The sequence below is a fragment of the Epinephelus lanceolatus genome, chromosome 11, assembly GCF_041903045.1.
Source record: "Epinephelus lanceolatus isolate andai-2023 chromosome 11, ASM4190304v1, whole genome shotgun sequence".
In the NCBI taxonomy this organism is placed as follows: Eukaryota; Metazoa; Chordata; class Actinopteri; order Perciformes; family Serranidae; genus Epinephelus; species Epinephelus lanceolatus.
In genome coordinates, this window is record NC_135744.1 from 20,922,892 (window position 1) to 20,948,390 (window position 25,499).

Genomic DNA, 25,499 nt, shown 5'->3' on the forward strand with positions numbered 1-25,499 from the left:
CCAGCTAATCTACGATAACCATGTTATTACTTACAAAACGTGCACACAGAAATAGTAACGTTTGTTCAATCATTGTGTTTATAGACTTAACAAACATCAGATTAGTCTACACGGTGATATAGTGACGTGAAAAATGTGATATATAGCTAAACTCTGCTGGTTTTCTACCCGAAGTATTTGTAAACAACACGGCGATTCCCTGGGGGCACCGCCGGAAGTGAAGGGCGTGAGCGATCGCTGAGGCCCCTGCACTTCCGTTAGTCGAAAATCTCCGGGCTGTGCCTCCAGAGGTAAAGGAAGAAAAAAAAAGTTGTTGTTTTTTTTGTTTTGTTTTTACCAATGGATTTCCAGATTGGCACAGCGTCTCTCCCTCTCCTCTCTCGCAATGTGCACAAAGGAGTCAGTGTCGTCAAATGATTTGTCATAAACCTTTGGTAATGTAAACCCACGTGATGCTCGTGGCTCAACAAAAAACATTATGGTAGCATAACAGCCTGTCACAGGTTACAGCGTGATGATTAGAGGAGAAATGGCAGAGCATAAAGGTCCAGGTGGAAAACAAACAACTCAATCATATTAGGATTTTGCTAAAAGAAGGAAATCGCCTGTTAATATATATAGATCCCAGGGGACTTTTTTTGTATTTGGGAGCTGTTTAAATGTGTAATTTGTGGTAGATTTTATTTTGTTGAACTATTAATATTGAATGCAGAATCTGAATCTCACTCTAAGTTACTGTTGTTGTTCACAAACTAAAGAAAAGAGAGAGAATTTTAATGTGTTTACTGAATATTTTAAGGCAAACTGTAAAACTACATCATTTATTTTGTTGCAAGTCAATTTTTTTTTTTAACTAATTTGTCATATCGTTAAGAATACAGTTATCGCAAAAATACCCTGAAACATCGTGATATTATTTTAGGGCTATATCGCCCACACCTGTTGAGTAGAAAGATGTTTCGGCACATTAAAGGTGTTTCCACCCTCACTTCAAATTATCATTTTACAGATTTTATGAGTAGCACTGTTGTCATCTATCTGCATGAAATGAAACCGTCCCTTGGACGCTTTTTTCCTCTCCGCTATGACTTGAAGTCATTCGATGCCAAAAGTTCACAAAATTTGGAACCGGAACCGGTTGTCGATACCCATCCCTTCTGTTTCCATTGAAGTATTTGTGCTTTCCCAAACAACATATTCCGATTTGGGTACATCCCTAATGGATGGCACTGCATATGGAAATAATTGTAGGTGGTATGAATACATTTTGAACAGAAAGCAATCAGAAAATCAACTTAATGAGAATACACATCAGAAGTAGAAATACACTCCCCATCGCAGGTCGATATGGATACCTAAAACTAAAAGACTGATATCTCTGTAACAGGTTGCCGTTGAAACCATTATTATCATATGTTTGTAGGTGGAAAGGTGGAAAATGCAGACCTGTGATGTATGAAATTGCGAATCCAAACCCCTAGAGGATTTCAAGATGTTATGTCTATGATGCTTGTGAAAAAAAGCATTCAAGACAGAATGATTTTGTAAGACTGATATGTGGTTTCTGACTACATCATCGATCTTTTAAGCCCATGTGAGATGGAGTGAAGCCTGGGATCCTTGGGCAAAGTTTTCTTAGCCATTTGAAAGTCTCTGTTTGAAACTGAAGACTTTAGACTATAAAACAGCTTAGAGAACCTTTGCCTGAGGATCTCGGGCTGCATTTCAGCTCACATGAGCTTAAAAGATCAATAATCTAGTTGGAAGGTAAACCCAGGCCGGTCATAAAAGTCTTCAGCAAAATCATAAAATTTACAACTGACCAGCAGCCACTGCAGAGAGCCTTAAAGTGAGGCAATGTGATCATGTTTTATTTGTTCGATGTTAAACTTGTCACTGCTGCCTTTTGAACACGCTGGAGTTGATCGATCGACTCCTGCTGTAGAAATGTTTACAAGGATTTGAAATTATCAAGGTGACAGAAAATAAAAGATGTTTTTCCTGGTCAGACATGGAATTGTCTTTTGACTGTTTCTCTCAGTGTATAAAATCACATTAACCTCATGGCTATTCTAATATTCTTCTATATGATCTGTCTTGTACTGGTTCTGCCAAAAGCAACAAATAACACTTCTCAGACAGCCCTGTGGAGGTTCTACACCCCAGAATATTGATGTGACAACGCTGGATACGCGTGGAGATGTGAAAAAATGATTGGGAGCACAGTTTCACTCCCTCTACAATGCACATGAAAACACATCTCACATACCTGCTCTCTCGAGAGGCTCTTTTTTTATGACAACAGATGAATAATGTATTAATCCATTACATTTGGATTGCAGAAAATATCTACTAATAACTGTGTTTTCGCAGGAGTGTGATTTAATATGTAGTATTATTTCAAGAAGGTGTATTATTTTTCTTCTAATCAAACGTTTTCATTAGGAAGACCAGAGGCCATAAACATCCTGGGCTCCAGAGAGTCACGGATACAATATTTATAGCAAAACTCTCATTAGCTGGAAAACAGAGGAAAGTGTTTCACTATTTTATTTCCCAACAATATCTAATAAAATTTGTAATCACTTTGTGCAGTTATTGCATCACCTTACAACATTTATAAAAGGAAAAACAGTTTTGAAACATTCATTCACAGTGTTAAGGACAGACTTTTACAAAAATCTAAAGACAAAATTATATTTAAAAATATATAATATAAAAATACCCTTTTTTTACTGCTGCTCTCTCATGATGGTGATTAGTCCATTGCATGTAGCTCCTTTGGGGGGTTGGAGTTGTAAGTGAACTCTTGAAATAAAGATAAAGAAAAGCAGAGCCGCAGGCTTTGCTGGAAGGCTTCAGTATCTGACCGTAATCTGTGAGAAATGCATCTGTCTGTTGCCCACTCTCATCCAGCCTCAACACCCCACTGCTCTCCAGCCTCTTTACACTCTGACAAAATGGTGCAAATCTGAAATGGGAAATAGAGAGGGGGAGGGAAAAAAAGAGTTCTCCATCCCCTCATTTGAGCCAAGATACTCTCTTTATTTTCAGTGGAGCTGTCTCCCCTGCTCTTCCAAAGCATCCCAACTTCTCGCTGTGTGACAGCATTTTCACAAAGCCCACCCACTCTAAAAGCCCCCCCCACCACCCTCCACCCTACCCACATACCCAAATCCACTGTGCTGTTTTCTCCCCTACTGCCTCACAGTGAGAAAAATACTGAGTCTGTGCTCCTCCACCTTTCTGTAGCAGCTATCTGATCTGACATTAGGGCCTTTTATAAGGTTACCTCCCACTCATACCTCATTACTAGACCCTCAGCAGTGCCATTATCACTTTAGATAAGGCTACAATAAACTACACTCTCAGTCCAAGGGCTTCGCTGTTTATCAACTTCCACTCTCCCCCAGCATGCCCTGAGAGGCTGCCTTGCTTATCAACTCAGTTACTGTGACAGGGCTCGCGGACCTTAACCGAGTCTTGGCTTGAGTCGTGTCTTCTCTGTGTAAGGCCGCAATTTTTTATAACTTTCTTTTGTTGTTGTTGTTGCTAATGAAGAAGCGGGAGGCATATTTAATGCCCACTCTGTGCCTGCTGGATGCAGGCTAATGGATATGGGGGACAGTGGGGCTCATTTTGGGCTGTTTATGACTTGGGCCTGTGCCAAGCAGCAGCGAATGAGCCCGGTGAGATTTGGATATGTTGTTTGTCCTTTTGTTTTATTCAGTCCGAGGCCATATTTGATTTACGTCATATCGGGCTGGGAAATCCTCCCATGCAAAGCAGATGGTGAAACAGGGATGTTACAAGTGACATATAAAAAAAAAAAAAAAGACATTTTTATTTTCATTTTTTGATATAATGGGACATGAGCATGGTTAAAATTTAACGCAACAAACATGATTCTGTTTTATTGACTTCCATTATGAAAGCACTCACATTCTTCTTATTTACTTTTTTTCCCCTCATAAGCATCTGAATACAGAACCTGACAGCTAATTTTATACTTCACTTCATTAGTGTTCACTAAAGGACACAGCTAATGTTGCCATAAGTAATCAGTAAGTACTACCAAGGATATAAATGTATCACATATTATCTAATGGACCTACTTGCTGCCAATTTACTTAAATGAAAGTGATAAACGTAATCTTCATAAGCAGGTAGCTGCTTGCATTATATTTAGGATCAGTATTATGGATGTTAGCATGAGTCGCTAAGTCGGATCTGTGTGCACCATCTGGCCTCAAGCCTATTTCAGAACATCTGTTTAGTATTAAGGCTGCATGATATGAGGAAAATATGTGATATGCTATAAAGTTGAATATCACTATAACTATGTTACTTGCAATAAATAGATATTGAAGCAGTGGTGGGTCCTGGTCCATTGTGAATATGTTACAGTTGTATAGTACACATTTTATTTTGAAGTACAGTGAATTTCCGGCACAGAGCTTTTATCTTTAAGTGTCGTTTCCTGCTGCAGAGTGTGTGACCAACGGACAGCTTCTTGACAGAGAGACAGCAAACTAATTCAACAACATGACCAAACACAAGAATGACGCTGAATACGTTTCACTGCATGGACCTCGAATTAATGACTAAAGAGAAATCTGGACCCTGTGGCTTGACCAGATGGGAACTGCTGTATTAAAGTGTACTCGGTTCTGTTTTTCCGCTTGCCTAATACCAGAATCGTCAGCACTCCATTTCCATCTTCAGTCTGACATTGCGTCCACTCTTAACGATATCCGTGACAAGGAGGGGGATCCGATTTTCCCTAGCTAGTCACTACAGACCCATTTATCTGCCTGAATGTCATTTTAAGCCCACACTGAGGAAAAGCCATGCGACTAAAACTCTTTTGCTCGAGTTTTAAGAGTAGAGCGTAGCCAAGTGAAACAAACTATGATGCCAGGCGATATTAAGAGGACATGACAATTTAGAACAGCTTTGACAGCACTGTCTATCTTACCTATAGTGCTCACTAGGGATGCAACAGTTCTCTGTAAAATATTGAACCGTTCAGTCCGCCCTGCACCAATCAATACGCCCTCATGCACGGCGGGTTTTTCAGTTTTGCAATTAATTTTGCATTGATGCTTTACAGGCCACTGTGTGTGTGTGTGTGTGTGTGTGTGTGTGTGTGTGTGTGTGTGTGTGTGTGTGTGTTGTGTGCGTGCCTGTCCACAGGCCGAGTCCATAAAGAGAACGGCCAAGTCAGCCTGCTGCACAAAAGCCCTCCCTGCAAGTTAATGTCCAATCACTGTTGTGGCTCCGCCCACTCAGAAGTTTGAAGAAGCACTGGCTTCGTACAAATCTTCGGTGTGGGATCATTTCGGTTTCGCTGTTGAATACAACGACGAGGGAGTGAAAAGAGTTAACAGAAATTTCACTGTCTGCAAACGTTGCTTGAAACATGTCCCACACGTAAGAGGAAACACGAGCAATATGAGCAAGCATCCAGCGTAAGCACCCTGATGTAACGCTTTCTGACAGTTGAGGACTCGGGAAGGTAACACCAGCGAAAAAACAACTGTCTAGTGTATAGTGTATATAGGCTACAAGTTGTCAAGTGTTGTGTTCAGTAACTGTTTACATTTGAAAGAATTTCTAAAAGATATGTTATACTACTGTATGTAGTATGGTGTATACTGTACGAGTTGTCAAGGTTAAGAGGCTGTTAACTTAAAATTTGTTTACTGTGAAATGCAGTTTTTGCTGACAAGCAAAATAAAGAGATAATTGTGGGGGGGAAAAATTGTTCTCTTTACGCACAAAACACGTACCGAAACTGACCCGAAACCGTGGCCCCAAAAACCGAGGTACGGACCGTAGCATGGGCTACCTGTACCGTTGCACCCCTAGTGCTCACCATTGCTGTTATTACTTCTCAATGGATCCGGCACATTCCTTGACAACACTTGAGTCTCATTGGTTTTTATTTTAACCAAAAAACTCAAATTCTGTTGAGTAAATCTAATAAAATACAATTAATTGCTTGTTAAACACACACACGTGTAATAAAAATAGATATTATTCTTTCACTGTAAAGGATTTCACAACCCAAGCATGACATGTCTTCTTCATGAGTAAAGAATAAGCAATGATTGGCACAATAATGGTGTCTGCCGCAGCTCTGTGATCATTCAACTAATCAAATCAAGGGAGACAATATCAACTTTTTGAAAATTAAAATCACTCCCTGCATCTTTCCTGATCACTAGATCTGCTGGGATTTGCTGTGTGTAGACATTTAATCAGCCTGTTGTAGGACAGGCGTCCTAATTGTCCATAAACCTGCCAGAGACGGGCAGGTGTCGAGTACCGTTTTCAAAGGAGGGATGAATGTCACAACCATCAATCAATTTTATTTACCCAGCCAAGGAGGTTTGACTTTGAAGACGCCAAGCGTGTCTGTCTGAAGCCATTCACAATATAAGACTAAAAAAAAAAACACTTCAGAGGCAAACTTTATCAGGCCTTATCAGGAGGGACTTTATTAGAAAGGTCCTTGCTGAGCACAGCCTTCCAGATCTGCAGGGACGGGTTCAAAGAAAGCATGCGGAGAACATTTATTATAAGCTCCGTGGTGATTGCTTCTGCTCCCCATTAAAAAGATGGCATCAACCCCCACCACCCCCCACCCCCCACCCCCCTTACGCCTAGTTTACCGCGTAGAAAAATAATGAGGCGAGATTAAACAGAGCACGCTCAGATAGGTTTGTGCCTCATGGGCATCAGATCACAGACAAATGCCGAGCATTAATGACAAGAGCATCATGATGCCACTGAGGCACTCTGGGATGCAGACAATGGTCAGTTCGACTGAGTTACTGACTGAGCTACTTTGTAGACTATCTCCCAGTCCACTCAGCCGACAGGGAGAGAGCCTATTTTATGCAGCAACCAGACTGGAATAAACAACAAAAGCCCTAAACAAGTGTCCACTGGGGGAAGCGTGAGGTGCACTACTATATTCAAGCGGCACAACACCTTTGTGATGGGCTGCATGGTAATGGCAAGGAAACACATCATTATCTGGAGGTGAGGTACTTGGTTCCCGCTCTCCATGTCTCCCTCCCTCCCCCTCCAGGAGTTCTTGTGTACAAGTTAAAAGGCTGATTTACATTTATATTACGAAAGAGAGGCATAGGGTTGTAATTGGTGTTGTGGAGCCTGATCCACACGCAAACACATGCTTCTCTGCATACACTCACGCACCGTGCATACTTATGTCCACACATATACGCATGCAAATAAATCCCCCTTTGCAACATTGTTCATCGTAACTACGCGCACATGTGTAAGAGTGTCTCAGTGTCACTGGTGTGAGAGTGAGTGAGCGAGTCAAGCTCTGAATAAAAAGATAAAATAAAAACACATACATATCTACATCAACGACGTAGAGAGCCAGCTCTGTCCAGGTAGATAGCGCTGTGCTGGGAAAATACGGGCAAACACTGCCTCCCCATATCAAATCAGCAGCTCAGTTCTTCAAAGTGCCTGTCGTCCTGCAACACAAAACACATCGGCCTGTGCACAACCTAACAGCTCTGTCAATAGCTGCAGCCATTTGTTTACCCCAGCCGCCTCCGAGCGATGCCAGGAAACACCAATGGAACCGCAAAGTGCAACATGGCCATAGATCTCGGCGACAGAGAACAAGATTCATGTCTGCAATACTATAGGAAAAAATATGTTGATGTACTATTTACGCTCACACTGCTTGGCTGGGCTGCTGAATGATGAAATGATTGCAGCAAACAAAATCTGAAATTCGAGTAAATAGAAAATAGAAGATACAGCGTGTTCAGCAATCAACCACAAGTGGACTCGCACACACACACACACACACACACACACACAACCACACACATAGACACCCACACAAGCACTGTTAAAAAATAATGCTCAACCAAACAAGCAACACCTCCCCATCTACGGACTGTCACTGGTTGGCAGGCCTTCCACCTAGCCAGTCTTAAAATGTGTCTCCCTTCCTCCGCCTTCAGCTTCTTTTCCAATTTTCAGTGCGGTTTAAGCTGCAACTGTGCAACATCAATCATTAACAGGAGGGTTTCTCATTAGCTTCAGCTCAGAAAGCCAAACATGCCACATAGTAACTGTAACCTTCACTTCCGCTCAGTCCTCTGCCTCCCTCTGTATCACAACCCCCAAAGGAAATCCATACACTGATCAATGAGGATTGATTTCCAGTTGATCAGGATGATTTGAGGTAACAACCTGACCGTGTGTTGTCATTATAGACTCCTGTGCGAGAGGTTAATGGCTGTGATGTGGCGCTGGGGGAGCCTGAGGCCTCCGAAGCCTTGTCTGTAACTTCCTGTGCATTAACTTGTTCTGAGGTTATTAATCCATCAATAATCTGGAGGAGATGAATGCTGCATAGCGCTGCGTTAAAAGGATTGACAGGGCTATGCTTACCCTTCGGATGTAGTTGCAGGGAAAAGCACACTGTAAAATATTTACTGTTGGCTGTAAAATATGCCGTTTGCCAGAATAGATTGCATTTGGGTTAGACAAGGACAAGAGGAGGAAGGTACTCAGGGTGAGTGTCAGTGGAGTTTAGTAATATCAAGTATTGTACGAACATAATGTCAGCCAGACATTCACAGGAAGAGAATGAATGGTATAGGACCGGGGAGTGGCTTTGAGGTTGAGAGATTCCTCTTCAATATTACATTTCTGCCATCTTGTTACGTTGTCATTTTTAAGGCGGCGGGAGAAGCCTAATGAATCTCACTGCCACAATACCTCTGAGCAATGACTTCCAATAATATCTTGGTGGAAGCATGGGCCGTGCTGCGGGGCTGGACCGATACATCACCTCGCCGATACTGGGTTTTATTAAAAAACAGATATCAGCCTGTCAGAATGTCGACAAAACTCATGATTTTTGTATCAGATGGCTGCGGAGGGATTTTCCTCCGCATCTTGTTCAGTGTAAAGCCTCTTCCTGAGCAGTGGCCACTGTATATACATCATATAATGATATTATATACATTATATACATTGACATAATTTCCTAAGATTTTCTTGTGTCAGCTGCTTTTAAGACATCATCATTAGACGACCTGACTGAGAGCAAATGGGATCACAAGGGGGAAACAACAAACATGCTTCATGGTGAGATAAGGTGTATTTACCTCTATTAATCTCTGACATGCTAAAACATAAGCCCCTTTTACACAAACACTGCCACCCTGAACTTATTTTAACATCACCAACAGGAGCTGTATGTGAGGGTGCAAATGTCTGAATCAGCTGACCCGGATGCTTCGGAGCTTCAGTGATTCCGAAGGTGATCAGCGTCCAAATCAGTATCACAATGCTTTGTTTTTTGTTTTTTCGCCTGTAAACTGGTGGAGGAAATTGAAAGGAGGTGGCAAGTGTCAGACGCAAATGAGGCCAGTGTCCTCAGTGAAGTCATTGACCTTCGCTTCAAGCTATTAAATTGGCCGTCTGATGAGGAAAGGAACAGGTGAGACGAAATTATCCGTGGCTGGCAACTGTAGTAAAGCTCCTGCTTTGCCTCTAGTGATACAGCCCGACCCGCTGCGTTCAGATATATTAAGAAGTTATAGAAACATTGAGTTCAAATAGTGACTCTCACACTCTTTCTCACACACACAAAAGCAGCATGAATAAGTCCTGCTTAAGTAGGGTCAGGTTCGGGTGGTCCCGTTGCATCAGAGCTTCAAATATTTGCTGGTAATTATCACTGAAGCTTCGAAGCCCCAAAAATCGTGTTCTGGACAGCCCTCGATGGACCAGACAAACAGATTTTAGCCTGCCAGCTCCCTAGTACAAAGTCTGTGTTGTCTCATTGAGCCCATTTGTGAATAGAGCAGGTCATTGTCTGTAGAATTCACAGAGAATGAGTGGGCGTGCTGATGACATCTATCACGCAACAGGCATGAAAGCAGAAGAATACAAACATCCGAGGGAGAAGAAGAAGGGTCACTTGCACGGAGACGACCACAAAAATGTCTAACTGGAAAGATGACGAGATTTGTGAACTTGGGTCGGTAAGGGCTGTTGCCAAAATCATCAGATAAATTCGAGGAACAGCAAGAGAGTTGGTTGTATATGCCCAAATTAGGATCGGCTTTGTAAACAATACACTGCAATTTGCACACTATAATTTTAACATCATGTCCTACCTATTGCAAGCTCTTCTCAGTTTTGACGAAAGTTGTGCTGATACCAGTACTGCCTAAAATGCTGGGTCAGGTATCAGCAAGTACACAAGTCTTTGCAGGGATCCGATACATACAACATTGTTAGCAATGATTTCACATCCATACATGGTTAGCACAATGGTATCAGATTGGCCGATACGCAAGTTCAGGATTTAGAATCGGTATCGGGAAGGTAAAAATGGTATCGGAACATCTCTGCTTCTGAAGCGGACAATCTCCTGTTATGTGCGACAAGTGTCCGCACCCGATTCTCTAGACATTGTCCGAAGTTCATATGTGAAAACGGCGTCAGAGTTACAGAATCAATATCTGTTAAAGTTTGTTGACTTTAGCTAACACTGGCCAACATAAGTTACTGGTCATATCAGACCAGGTAAGCTTGTAGCAGCAAAACTCTTGTAGGTATAGAAATTAAGCCGCATGTGTGTTTTATTGCTTATGATTGGACTTTTTATTTGTAAGAGGAAGATGCACTTAACAGAATAGTATTATGGGTTTTAAAAGAGAGTGTCTATGATGACAGGACTTGGTTTAGGGATTTTAATATCCTCACAACTGTAAAATAGAAATTATAGAGAAAATAAGGCCTCTAAATAATTTAGGACATGCAAAGATGCTGACTACCATCACAAAATATCAGTTCTCAGCCGCTTCATTCCCCAAGTTCTGATATCAGTGTCAGCCTTGAGCTATATGCTGCAGTGCCTCAAAATGTCTGTGGCTTGATTTCTGACCACAGAAATCAAGCCAAGGTGAACAGCAACCTACTGAAAGATGTGTGTGCATGAGGCGGGTGGTCCTTAAAGACGGATGAGGCATAAACAAGCACAATCACGCTCCACTGGGAAAGTCAATATGGCTTCCCTGTGTTCAAAAGTTGAGGTGACGTGCCGGTCGTGCCCCCGGAGCGAACCCCTGTCTTCTTCAACCACAGGCGAGAGAGAGGGTTCAAGTGTTGTGTCATGGTGCGTTCACCTGACTGACAGCAATGTTATCTGGAGGTCAAGTCCTGCAGATCCCTGAATGAATCTTGCTGTCGATTCACAACAACAACCACTTAGGACACACATAGGAGGTACATGTGCTGTAAAGTTGCTCTGAGCTGAAGGGAAAGTTCGGAGTCAGGTTGATCTCCTGGTAGCTAACTCAGCACTGATTGCTCTTCGTATAATCAACGGAGAAGCTGATGAGCATTTTATTGCTCATCAACCACTAAGCACTGGCAATGAATAGTGTTTACAATAACCTAATGCGAGACTGAAACACGTTCATCTTTAATAAAGGATCAGCGAAAAAAAAATGGATAACCTTATTTCCTCACACTAATAAAAGAAACAAGGATGCAGTCAACATGACAAACAATATTAAATCAAGTGGGTATGAATATGAAGCTTTTACACCATCATGATTAATACGCAAACATTTAATTAATCTCACAAAATTAATGGCCAACCGGTGCCAGGCAGGCCAGTGGGGTATATCCATTCATATTTATCTCAGATGAAGACACAGATTTTGCTTTCATTAAGAGTTGCATTAGTATTCTAGTTATGGTAGTCTAAATTGAAAAGTATAAAGTAAATAAATGGACTTGATGTTCATGAGTGGTATGAAAAGTGCCCCCAGTTGGTGCACCATTATGGTTTGGATTGTGATTGATGATTACTCATAGTCTTAAAGGTTCAGTGTGTAGGATTCAATGGAATATATTGGCAGAGATGGAATATAATATAATAAGTATGTTTTTTAGTGTATAATCACCTGAAAATAAGAATGGTCATGTTTCTGTTAACTTAAAATGAAACATTTTTATCTATATAGGGAGCAGGTCCTTGTTTATGGAAATTGCCGTGTTGCTACACCATGTTTCTAGAGTATTTCAAGAATGGACAAACCAGCCAGTGGCTCTAGATAGAGCTGGTTTTAACATCGGCCACTATAGTTAGAGTCCCCTCCATGACAAGAGCAATGTTTTAAAGTGATAAGTTTTTAACTTATTAAATGACTGGGTCCATTTGTTTTGGAGAGGAAAAGACCTCTGCGGATAATGCGCCTCCCTGTAAAAACCTCCCGAACGTCTGGATCTTAAGTTGTCTGGGGAAAAAAGGGGAGCACACACTGGCAGGCGTAGGCTAGTGGCCACCAGCATCAGAGAAACACTGATTTGTAAAGTAAAACTGCTTTATTCTTTGTATTCCTTATTTCATTTTTTATGTTTTTACTTGTTTTAATCACCTGATCCATTTGTTTTTTGAGAGGAAGAGACCTCTGTGGATAATTTGGCTCCCGGTTAAAACCCACTGAATAGTAAAGACTGAAGGAATTCTAACCAGGAGAAGTGTCAGTTGCAATCTGCAGTTCTCATCGCTATATGCCAATAAATCCCCCTAAATCTTACACACTGTCCCTTTAAGAAACCTTGGGCAAAAAAAAAAAGTCTTTGTATGCATGTGTTCCTTATCAGATGGGGTGTTCATCGTTCATCATAAAAGGACTTCATTATTCTTCTTCCTCACTGTCTGGCCTCCGCACAGTGGAGCAAAAGCATTTACCTCGCATACAATCCATAAAGTCTCATTTTTCTCCTCGGTCATTCAGCTAGAAGAACCAAAATCGTCCTTGGCAGTCACAAAAATAAAGACCTTCACAATTTCAATACTGAGCTCAAGAACCAATATATTGTGTATCCCTGTCTGTGGTCATCCTCTTGTTTCTGATGCACCATTGAAAGCATTTACAAGTAGTTATATGTGATTTGAATACATCATTAGTGCCACAACACTACACAATTCATAGAAAATGAAGTCCTTCAATGGAAATGCGCTCCCTTCCAATAGTACAAGAAGGTTCTTTTTGCATCTTTAAGAAGCACAAGCAAGCAAATGTAAAATCAGCCTCCTCCAGTGCTGTGAATTTCATCCTCAACTTTATCCAAAGTCCACACTGAGACATCCATTTCCAAGTGTCAGTCAGTAGGCTTTTGTCTCTCCCACACTCTTCCTCTCTCCCATGTTTTGTGCCGAACTATTGGTGCCAAAGCCAGCCTAGGACGACAAGAACACAGGAGGAAGGCTGCCATCTCCAGAAGGAGAGTCAGATGGCAGCGGGGATTCTTTGTCTCCTTCCTTTCTCTCATCTCCTCCTCTTTTGGTTCAGGCTGATGTCCTCGCACTCTGATTCCACCCACAGCAAATGCAAATCAACACACTTGGTAATTTCTGTGAAAAGGGGAAGTCACAGCCGTTTGTATGTATGTGTTGCATGTGACGGCCTGCGCTCAGCCGCGTGCATAAAGAGATTGCTCACCTGCAATCTCCTTAAACAGTGCATGATAACCAGTTTTGCTGAGCATGGGGATCTGGCACAGAGTGCACGGGTTATTAACAGGGCTCGAGGTTGTCCAAGATCTGACAGCTGCAGCTCTGAGGATGCTTTGCTACTGTGTGATTCGGACACAGCCCCCAGCCTCCTGTGGATTACAGCTCTAAAAGCCCAGAGGACTGAGCAATACAAAATGTGCAGCCTCTCTAATTAGAGAATCCCACTAACTCTGAGGCAAGTTGACCTCACCTGTGTGTTTCCCAAACACTGCATATTAGCTGAAGCAGAAGAGACCTCGCTCGATTTTTCAGCTAAAAACCCTTTTGTGTGGTGCACTGGGGAGCACAGTGCTATAAAGCATTGCTTCTGCAAATGAAGCAGTCATTTGGAAACTGTGGCAAATGCCCCCTCTCAGACAAAAAGGGGGTAGGAGGGGGGGTCGGCTCAGTGTGCTCCAACACCAGCACACACTCATACTCTCATAAAACCAGGCAATAAAGCTGCTATCCTCTTGAGAGTTGATGTACGGTGCCTGAAAGAGAGCTACTGAGAGCCATATTAAAGGCTTTATTACCAGTGTCAGATTCAAATTAGTGGTGGTGTGCCACAGCCTACTGAGTGCATGTGCGGGCGTGTGTGTGCGTGTGTGCGTGTGCAGATTCAGCCTGACTAGGCAGGTTTTCTAGCCCAAGTCACACACGGCTGACTGAGAACGCTCAACCTCAACATTAAGTTGAGCAATAACATTTGGAAGATATCCATTTAGAGCCGGGCCTCCAGATGAGTGAGCAAGTTAAAACAAGAAGTCAGAGGCACAACAGGTGAATTAGATTGAATCCCACGGGGGAGACGGGAATGGGGAGAACAGCGTGATGCTTTATTAAAGGAGCATAATGGCATAAGTTTTTGCCTCGTCTGACAGTGTTTCTGTACTGTTGCTGAGGTAGCTCTGGCTGTCAGTATACCATATCAGGTTATGTGTGGACTCAAAAAAAAGCTTTCTATGCAGTTGCACAGGCCGACGTGCAGTCCAGTTTAGATTTAGCTTCTGCTCCTTTACAGAGCAAACAAAAGCAATGGAAGTGATTAAGTCTAAAGGGATATCTTCAGCGTTTCCCCTTGTCTCTAAGTGCCCAATGCCGGGAGCGTATCTATGTTCCCAGGGTTCTATGTTCCCCACTTAACCCTGCAAAAAAGGTTCTATGTTCCCCGCTTACACAAAAAAGGTTCTATGCTTCCCGGGTTCTATGTTGCCCGCTCAACCAAGCGGGAAACATAGAACCCTTTTTGTGTCAGCGGGGAACATAGAAGCTTTTTTGCAGGGTTAAGTGGGGAACATAGAACCTGGGAAACATAGGGATGACCCCCCCCAATGCCCTGCATGTTCTGGATCTCTCCCTGCTCCTACACAGCTGATTCAAATGATCAACTCATTATGGAGTCCTGAAGCTGCTTGATAACAAGCTGGTCATTTAAATCAGCTGTGCAGGAGCAGGGAGAGATCTAAAACACGGAGGACATGGGGTACCCCAGGCGAGTTTTGGGTGTTGATCCAGAACAGAGATCTCAACTGTCATCAAACATTTCTGCCACATGTCTTTAAAACAGTGGGAACCCACACAAGCCACTCATTTCAGATTCAGCGGGTGGACTGATTTGAGCCGTGGCAAATGTGAAGTCATCACGCGCCACAGGATAGGAGGGCAACAAAAATCAATAAGACCAGTCAGAGCTTTTAAAGCTTTTTCAATCAGCACTTTTGCAACTCGCACTTAAATTTACTCATTTGTCTCACGATTTATTGCATCAGCAACGAGTGCGACAGAAGGAAAGTTTGGTTGGAACAAACATGCGCACAGTCTGGTCAAACAGAGACTCCCTGACTGTGTCGTGCAAATGCAAGCTGATTTAAATAGCAAGAGAAACCGGATTGTCGTTGCATATAATCTAGGCATGTGTGGCAATTACAGAACAGGGAATATGCAACGCCGATTTCCTTCTACAGGAATTACATTTGTGCGTAAAACTTGGGAGCTGTGAAACCTGTGGTCATCCTGTTGGTTAATCGGGCAACCCCAAACATTTCCCCCTTATCCCTCCAGCATAAGCTTGACTCTGAGCAAAGCACTCCGCAAACTAAGACATCACTTTCAGAGGATGCAACAGAATCCACCGAGACATGTCAGCCTAGCGGGAGTTAGAGCAGGACACGAGAGGGGGGGTTTCCACGCTGGTGTGAAAAAAATAAATAAATAAATAAAAACACCGATGACCAGTTCACCAGTAGCTGATATTACATCACATGCTGCTCGCAGCTCCAGCACAGAGAGCGGCTCCAAACTGCATCCAAACTTGCAGACAGTGACAGCGGGAGAAGGAGGAAGAAAAAAAAAACCTTGTTCACTCACCCGTGCTGGCAAAGCAGTAGAGAAGAAGCAGCAGCAGCAGCCAGGAAATCATTGTTACAGACGTCTTCTTGTTGCGAGATGCTCAGACAGAATTAACAGTTGGGATGCAAAGAGTGTGTGGAGTTGCCACACTGTAGCGTGTCCCCCCCCTCTCAGCTGCAGCCTGGGTCTTCTTGTTCCTCCTTTTCTTTCTCTTCAAGTCTTGAGTGCGTCTCTGTTTTTTTTTTTTTTTTTTGCTCTCCTCCTCTCCGTTCACGCTGCGTGCATCAGGGCTTGCTTTACTACTCTGGCTCCCATGCTTGGGCTACTCGCTCTGACTCTGCGCGCTTGTTCACTGGCTCCCTCTCTCCTCCCTGCATCTCTCCCTGCCTCTCTCTACGGTACAGTCAGTGAGGAAAGTGCTTAAGAGGCTGGCTCCTCCCTCTCTCCGCCTGCTCATCTGCCTCTCTGCCATTTAGACAGTCTAGACCGAGGCAAAAAAAAAAAAAAATCTCCTGGATGATCTGCCATGCATTATCATTTAATGGGACAGTAACATAATGTTTAGCACTTTGTACAAATGGACAATAAAATATTTATTGTATTTGTTGACATTGAGAATGGAAATTCAAGCAAGGCGAAGGGCAATATCAGCACACAAAGAAATAAAATTATGAAGAGCTTTAAAAGCATGCAGCTTTGTCATTTGTGGCTCTTGGTGTGTTTTGGTGTTATTTGTTTCCCCTTGGACTGCAGGCGGCAAAACAAATTGTCTCACAAGGACATTAAAGATTTATTGTGTTCTACATGTTTTTTTATGTCGATTTAGCAGCAGCCGATAGGAACCTGCCTCAGGTGCCCAAGGCTAAGATCATTCAATACATACAGGGGGTAAAAGCTCTGTGAAATAGCTTGATGTCAGACCTTCCCATGCCTTGAAGGTGATCAGCAGAATCTTCAAATCAATTCTGACACATTCCACGAGGCAGGTGAGTGTCAGAGTTAATATGGAGCCATGTCATACGGTGGTTTCATTTCCGCTCACCTTCTGAGCTTCGAGATAGACGTGGCGAGCTGCTAAACACTTTTGCCACTGTGCTTTCTGTAAGTGAACCAAACAACCCCGTCTCCTACAAACTTCCTAAGTAAAGTAAATATTTATTCATAATTTGTTTTGCCGAATATGTAATTACAGGTAACATAATTACTGCTTGGATATTGTTCACAGGCAGCATTTTTTTTTAAGTACGAGAATCACTACATTTATCTGCTACACAAAAGTAATTGAGGTGAGGTCGGTCCTTGGCCTGTTGTTATCAAGTCTCAGAATTACTGTAAGCAATAGCACTGAAGGAGCACAAAACACTCCTACCTCAGAGTGGGACTTAAAAGAGACATCTTGTGCTAACTTTCAGGTTTATGATTTTTGTGGAGGTTAATAAAACACATTATTATTCTCATACTGTCTGTTGCTGCATCACCACCTCCATCGCCCATCTCAAGTCTGCTCTGACTGATCTGCCGTCACCTTTGCCATGCCTCCAGGAACAGCAGTGGGGTTTGAAGCCAATTTGGCATATTAGCCAAACTGTGGAATTACAACTTTAGGGGGTGTCATGTGATGCCACTGGGCCCAAAAATTATTTTTCCATAGACTTACACTGTGAAAGAGACATCTGGAAATAAGTGGATCCTCGTCAGAAGACTCCGAGTGAAATGCCATGGGGGAATTGAATAGTTGACGTTTCCTGTTGCAACTTTCTCTTTGACTGTTTTTCTACGGGTTTTGACCATCCACAATCATGAAGTACACCATCGGCATCAGCAGCGTAACCAATGGAGGGAAAACCATTATCACCAACTGGCTGATCAAGAACCTGCCCAACTGTTGTGTTGTACATCAGGATGACTTTTGCAAGCCCCAATGTCAGATTGAAGTTGGTGAAGATGGCTTTAGGCAGGATGATGTCATCAGTGCTCTGGACATTGACGCCATGATGAGTATGATCTATGCATGGTTGGGCAACTCCATGAAGTTTGAGAAGTCTCTTGGCGTCAGTAACACCCTGGATACTGAGATTGTCCCAAAGTCTGACCATAAGGAGAAGGAGGAGACTCACATCCTTATTGTGGAGGGCTTTCTGCTTTATACCTATGGACCTTGACTGACGTGCTGAACCAACGTTACTTTATTTCCATTCCATATCAGGAATGCAAAAAGAGGAGGTGCTCTAGGAAGTACACGGTACCAGACCCCCCTGGTCTTGTCAATGGCCACATCTGGGCCATGTATTTTAAACACAAGAACATCTCATTGTTGGGCTACAGGCCCAACAAGACGGGGTCCAACAGTGCAACCCGGGCTCACTCCAAAGTCATCGAAATCCAGCACTTGGGCAGTCACTTGCAGTGTCAGACACTGACGAAAAAGCTGTCCTTAAACGTCAGCATGATACGTGGCCGGTCGCCGTTATAGTTTAAAGGCAAGGAAAGTCAGAGTAGGGTGGGCAGGAGAGGTGGTGGGTGTGTCCAACAAACATTGCCCTTCACCTGAGAGAGCAGGGTTCATGTCCCGTAAGATTTTAAAGTCAAACCCTGTTCACTTTTTCCAAACCTAACCACGTGTTTTTGTTGCCTAAACCCAATGGGAACTGCCCATTGGTCCGACATCCCATTGTTCCGACCATATTAAACCCATTGTTCCGAAGTCCGTTCCAAAATCATCATGATGCCCTGTGGTTAAGGTCTGGTTAGGTTTAGGCACACAAACCACTTGGTTAGGGTCAGGAAAAGATCATGGTGTGGGTTAAAATGAAAAAGAAACTGACAAACACATAAGCCGTGAGCCTGCTTCGCCTCAAGCCTTTCCCAGCTGACCCAGAGCTGGTCGCGGCGCACCATCAAGGCAGAAATACACCCTCCGGGAACCGTTCAGTACTGCGGAGAGCTCCCCACACAACCCGGACCCCAGAGTTAATAACAAGAGGTTATGGTGTTTCATTCTCTTCTCTTATGGCACTTGTATCTCGACCAGTAGCCTACTTTTGTTGCATCGCTGATCCTCTAAGGTACACAAATACAGTATAGCCTAGTATAATCACATATCGGAACAACGGGACGTCAGACTAATGGGATGTCGGACCAATGAGCTGTCGGACCAATGACATGGACCCAACCCAACTGGGTGTATTAGTTCTTGAAGGCAAAAAAACATCAATGCGTGGTATTTGCAGACATAGTGCATTTATTTTGAAAGAGACTGTATGTAAATGGCACATTTGTGTATTTTGAAAGAAGACAATGCCTGTAACAGGCATAACTTGACATGGCGTCCCAGAACGTCAAAAACCAACACATCCAAGGTACCTTTCACATCGTATCTGGACATGGAAAGTCCATGACCAAACGTCCATATGTGACGAGGTCGGTGTGAGAATGTGCAGAAGCACAGTGGAAGATATGGGTCATTTTACAAACAGAAGTAAAACTTTTATGACTCCATGTGCCACTAAGCAACTTTGCTGTATCCAGTTTTTTTATACATCATTAGTCATTGCAGTGAGGGATTCAGTTTAACAAATTTGAACTGCACTTATATCATGAACATCACCACAATAACCGATTTTAAATCAAAAACAAGCACACATGATCCAGAATCAGAGAGAAATGTGCAACATCTGCAACCAAGGTTACATTTTTCTTTATGTTTGCCTCCAGTAAATATTGCTATTTATATGTCTCTGTCACATAAGGTCAGCTTAGCATTTATTCCCCTAATAAAGGCACAAAAGAATTCAAAGTTATAGTACAGTGATTACCATAGCAACCATCACCATGTGTTATCCTGACTTATAAGTTATGTCAGATCAGTGACAGTTACCATAACGAGGCTGTTCTTTCATGGAACAGACTCTATCCTGCAGCATGTCAACACAATTGCAGGTGGAATTACTGATCTTATAAAGTAACCAGCTTATGTACCGTAGAAACTGCTCTGGGACTAAATATCAGCAGCTGCTGCAAGGACTGCACTGTGTCCATGTTTCACACAGTAACTAAGATCTTTTTGCTTGACTAGTTTTTACTTGTCAGACAATTATTGCCATATGTATGCTGTGAAATGTTTGTCAAAGCCGCAGATGATCTGTTTGATATGCTATCAAAACACTGTAAAGTATAATTCATGTTGCCATCTGTCATCACAGTGATAAAGTTTGACTGTGACACAGAGATATGTCTCATGTTGCTTAATCACCATTTACAACCTGTAGCAAAGGCTTATGAGCAAAACTCTTTTACATTTTAATAGTCAGGATGTTAAATGAACCAAGGTTCTTTTTTTTTTCCACATCACCTGTTTAAACAGCAAAGTTACATAAAACCTTTGTGAAAGAACATTTCTCTAACACCACAGGAGCCTTACTTCTAAATTAGAAAATGCCAGAAACCCTTCCAAAAAAAAATTGCAATCTATAATGACATGGAAATATGAATTAGGTATATGTATAGCACAACGTAGCAACTTTAACTTTTATGTAAACTGTCCAGATTATGTCTAAATAGAAATTATGCTGATGTGTTGCAGAAAATAGCACTGCTTTTTATATCTAGGTTTTATGTGTACAGGCAAATAATGCTATTTACTGGTTTAAATATATGCAAAAAAAATAAAAAATTAAATTATAAACCCACCATTCAGCCTGCCAGTAAACATTGGCAAGCCATGCTTGTGGTTTGAAAAATAAATGTAGCGTATATGTAAATTAAAGTAGTTGTAATTTGACTCAGCTGCATGAAATCATCCTGTCAGTCGTATCCAACTTCCTCATTCTAACAAGGTAAAAAGGAAAATATCACACAGAAGTGATTATTCAAAGCAAAGTGTTTTTATGTCATAAAACATGTCTGGAGGGGGTCTTTAATATTTCGCATGCAAAATTCTGTCTGATGGAAAGGGACTCATTAAAATCATTAGGATTCTTCCATTAATATTCCCAGCAAAGCAAAAAGGTCACGAGGTCACAAAATCATTAGGAATCGTCATCTGGGGACCATTAATATCTATACCAGATGTCATGGATACCTTGCCCCAAGTGTTGGACAGACACACTGACTGACCTACTTATTGCTCTCCTGATGCCTCACTGCTCGCTAGTATAACGACAATGTATTATAGTGTCATTATAACTTCAGCCCAAGTAGGAAGTATGCAGGAACTCACACCAAAATCTGTTCATTTAAATACGTAACTCACTGTAACTCCTGTAACTCTAACTAGACTGTCCTGCTCCTGCTCGTGTTTGCAATGCTATAATTCATTTTTAACATTTTTTTTTGGTCTGAGAAAACGGTAACACAGTGACCCCACATTATGACCAAAATAATGATGCAAAGTCATGAAAAGACGTGGATTCAAAAGAAGTTGCTAAAACCTTAGAAATGTGCGACTGATTATTTTTTGTCTCATCACATGGATCAAGACTCACAAATAGTGCACATGTTGAAACTGAACCCTACCAGCATCCTGTCTGAGCACTGCATCTCAAAAATAAGGTCTTTCCTCTGCCGAGCTGATCTCAAGGTCATTCATGCTTTTATTTCATTTCGGTCAGAGATGTCCAAAACAAGTTTATCAGGGTTGTGTTAAAGTTATCTCATTATGATTCAGCACAACATTTAATTGGCTTCTAATTCTGAAAAAAAGAGTCTTAGAAATCAAGTAAGGACTTACCCATGAAATTGACCATAATGAGGTCCCCAAATATCTGTTCAACTACTTTCATCTCTTCAGAGACAGTGGAAACTATTCAACAAAACGGCAGTACAACAGATTATAATCTTCTAAGATTTCAGAGTTCAATGGGCAAAAATACTTTTTATATATGGCTGTTTCATTGAATGGACTGAACTTCCAGTGTCTCTGAAACACATCAAAGCAGAGAAAGCTTTGAAGCAAGCTATGAAGAAATGGGGTGGCACGGTGATGCCGTGGTTAGCATTGTCACCTCAAAGCAAGAGGGTTCCTGGTTTGAACCCAGGGTGGGTGGAGCCCTTCTGTGTGGAGTTTACCAACAGATTTTCACTCCAACCTTGTCACATATGGATGTTTGGTCATGGACTTTCCATGTCCAGATACAATGTGAAAGGTACCCTGGGTGTGTTGGTTGTTGACTTTCTGGGACGCCATGTGCCATGCTTTGTATCTGTTTTCAAAATACGCTTCCATTTTCACAGGAAATTTACCGTTTACATACAGTCTCTTTCAAAATAAATGCGCTATGTCCGTACAACACCTACAACTACAACACCACTTTTTTTTCTTTCAACAACTAATGCATGTGGTTGGGTTTAGTCAAAAAGAACAGGATTTGGCTTTATAATCTTACAGGACGGGAACACCGCTCTCCCTGATAAAGGTCGGTGTTTGTTGGGTCCATCCACCGTCCTTCCCCTTGTCCTGTTGCGTTCCCCCCTGATGCCGCCAAGCACCGTTAACTTAAATGGCGTATGGCCGCATGTCACACCAATGTTTCAGAATGGCTTTTTTCGTCAGTGTCTAATGCCGCAAGTCACTGCCCAAGCGCCGGCTTTCGACAGCTTTGGGGTGAGACTGGGTTGAGTTTGCATGTTCTCCCTGTGTCAGCGTGGGTTTCCTCCGGGTTCTCTTCTCTTCTTCCCCACAGCCCAAAAACATGCAAATTAAGCCTAGTTCACATTACACGATTTTCACCGCGATTTTGACATCGCAGAGGATCTTGAGAGCCACTTTGGGTCGGAGGTGAGTCGGCAGATAGTCTGCCACGACGAGTCCTCATGTGTGAACAAGCCTACGAGCAAGTTGCCCCCTCGTCTGCGACTGGGACTGGATATCTGGCATGCTGGAAAACTGGAGAAGTGTGATATGACTGACAAAGAGCATCAGCCAATGAGAGGTGGGATACATCCCACGATGGAAGAAATGTGAGGAGGACAAGTCGCAGGGTTGCCACTTGCCAGGTCCACTTATTAGCTGCAACTTTGGGCTTGTTTCTAAAGTGGAGTTGCTTATTTGAGCTTGCTTTCTAAACGTCACCTTCCTCTATATATATTCGTCTAATAAGTTATTTAAACTCATGATAGTATGTTGGGAGTCGCTTCTTTTGGGCTTGTTTCCATAGCCCTGGTTGCTTGTTTCTCTCCCAAGATCTGGCAACACTGAGCCAGCCGGCAAGCAACAACAACAATGGCGGCGTCCACAGGATCACGGGGAGCGCGTTGTGTTTGGACCCAGGATAATAAAGAATATCCATGCCTTTACGATGTGTCGTCTCCAAGTTTGGTGACGTCACCGTGTTATCTGGGGCTCTGTTGGCGAGGGCTCAGTGGAGAAATCTTTTGGTGTGCACACACAGGTCATAACGCAGTTGGCGAGACTCCTGAAGACAGAAACACACGTCACCAGGTAAGAACACTCAAAAGATTATGATAGTCTCCGTGATGCAAAATCGGGGTGAAAATCGTGTAATGTGAACTAGGCTTTAGGTTACCTGGTGACTCTAAATTGCCCAAAGGTGTGAATGGTTGTCTGTGTCTATGTGTCAGCCCTGTGATAGTCTGGTGACACTGCCTCTCGCCCAGTGTCAGCTGGGATAGGTTCCAGCACCCTGCAACCTTGAACAGGATAAGCTGTTTCAGAAAATGAATGAATGAATGAAGAAATGAATGAATGAAGAAATGGCTGGCGAATAGTTTCTCAGAACATTGCATAAACTAACAGTATTTTCCTTTTATGTTTTTTTCCTTTTATGTCTAATGTGATTAAATGGATATTGTTTGCTCCTGATGGTTTTGGCATCTTGCATCATAATTTGCATTTTAGAATTGATGTTGAGATTTTACTGATTAATTTTAAAGCACGTTTAGTTCCCAGGTACTCCCAGTACTACCTGAATTGCTGCTCCCCTGTGAGCCAGAGCGCAGCCCCAGATCCTAAAGCGTCTGCCGGGTGTTCCTACATCTCGGCTCAAAACTCAGAGTGACCGGGGCTTTGCGGTCAGGGCCCCTCTCTCTGCCTGTAGATCAGAGGCTGCAAAAAAAGTCACGTCTTTTAAAGCATTTTTATAACTTATCATTTTTAAAAAAGAATTTCTATTAATTTGTGCAAATCATTTTATTCCCAACATGTCTTTTTTAATGTTATTGCTTTCTATTTCATATTACTTTTGGGTGTTTTTTTCCATTTGAGTTTGTTTCTCATTTATTTAATTGCAGTCCTTAAATGTTTTTTGTTGCTGTTTCAAGCATGTAAATCACTTTGTACTTTGTAACTTTGTTTTGAAAAGTTGTGTATCAATAAAGGTTAGAATTATTATTATTTTTTTATTATTAGAAACTCACTAACATCCAAAATTGTGCAGCAAAATGTAAGATTTCTTATCTGGTATCAAAGTAAACAAATAAACAAATGTAAGGAAAAAAATGCTCCGTGTCACTCAAAGCATGGATGAGAAGAAATTCTTCTTAAAATTGATTTGTATGGAAACAACAACAAAATCCTTTTGAACAGATGATCTGAGGCCCGTAGTATATGTTTATAACACAGGTGGTTAACTGACAGTCCTCCTCAGTCCATGCCCACATACTCGTGTCATGCGCTGACTTTGTATGTCACAATGGCTGTTACGCCAAATTTAATCTGACTACAGATCCACAGAGACCCATTAAACCAAGTGTTTGGCAAAAATGAATGAAGAATCTTTTTGGACAAGTCTTGTTTGTGCCAAGTCACAAATCTCACATTGTGAAGAAAATTTAGGGGCACCTTTCTCCCCTCTCCTCTCTTGTCAAGAACCCTTCCACATTACTGCATTTTGGTCTCAAAAACTTTAATACATCATCTGTGATCAGCATCTATGAGCAGGGTTCCTCTTTACATATTAACGTGCAAGGTTGGAAGCTTGCCTAAACTGCATGATAAATGTCAGCAAATAACCGATGAATCTCTTTTTAGAAATAGGGCCTAATTCTAAGTTGCAGTGAAAATGGTAATGGTAAATGGACCTGCACTTGTATAGTGCCTATCTAGTCTTCCGACCACTTAAAGTGCTTTTTACAGTACGAGTCACCCATTCAAATACACATTCACACACTGGTGACTGAGGCCACTGTACAGGGTGCCACCTGCTACTCAGCATTAACATACTCACACTCCAATGGAACAGCCATCGAGAGCAATTTGGGACTCAGTATCTTGCTCAAGGATACTTCAACATGCGGACTGAAGGAGCCATGGATCGAACCGCTGACATTCCGATTAGTGGACAACACACTCTACCTCCTGAGCCACAGCTGCCCCGTATTGTTGAATGGGTGACACTAGGGTGTTTGGATAATCCAGATCAACTGGAACATTTTTTTTTCTGGAAAGACACCAAGCAGCAAACTCTGGGGCTGAAAATTTAAGCAAACACAGAAGTGCCAAAAACTGCAGTTCATTTAATGGCCACTTGAGGCTGACTCCAGTAGTGAGTCAATTCCCATAGACACCCATGTTAAAATGCCCAACTTTATAGGAAAAATCACA

The 25,499-nt window shown here is 42.2% G+C and overlaps 1 protein-coding gene and 1 pseudogene across 1 annotated transcript in view; one reads left to right on the top strand and one right to left on the bottom strand.

Annotated features, from left to right (window-relative positions):
• The window catches only part of kirrel3a (kirre like nephrin family adhesion molecule 3a), a 309,684-nt gene extending 293,393 nt beyond the window's left edge, over window positions 1–16,291 (bottom strand). The window contains exon 1 of the mRNA XM_033645731.2: window positions 15,959–16,291. Within this exon, the coding sequence (XP_033501622.1) occupies window positions 15,959–16,010 (52 nt within the window). The 5' untranslated portion in view covers window positions 16,011–16,291. The remainder of the gene's footprint in view (window positions 1–15,958) is intronic.
• A 1,448-nt stretch (window positions 16,292–17,739) lies between these two features.
• LOC117246750 (nicotinamide riboside kinase 2 pseudogene) lies at window positions 17,740–19,004 on the top strand (annotated as a pseudogene).
• The last annotated feature ends 6,495 nt before the right edge of the window (window positions 19,005–25,499 follow it).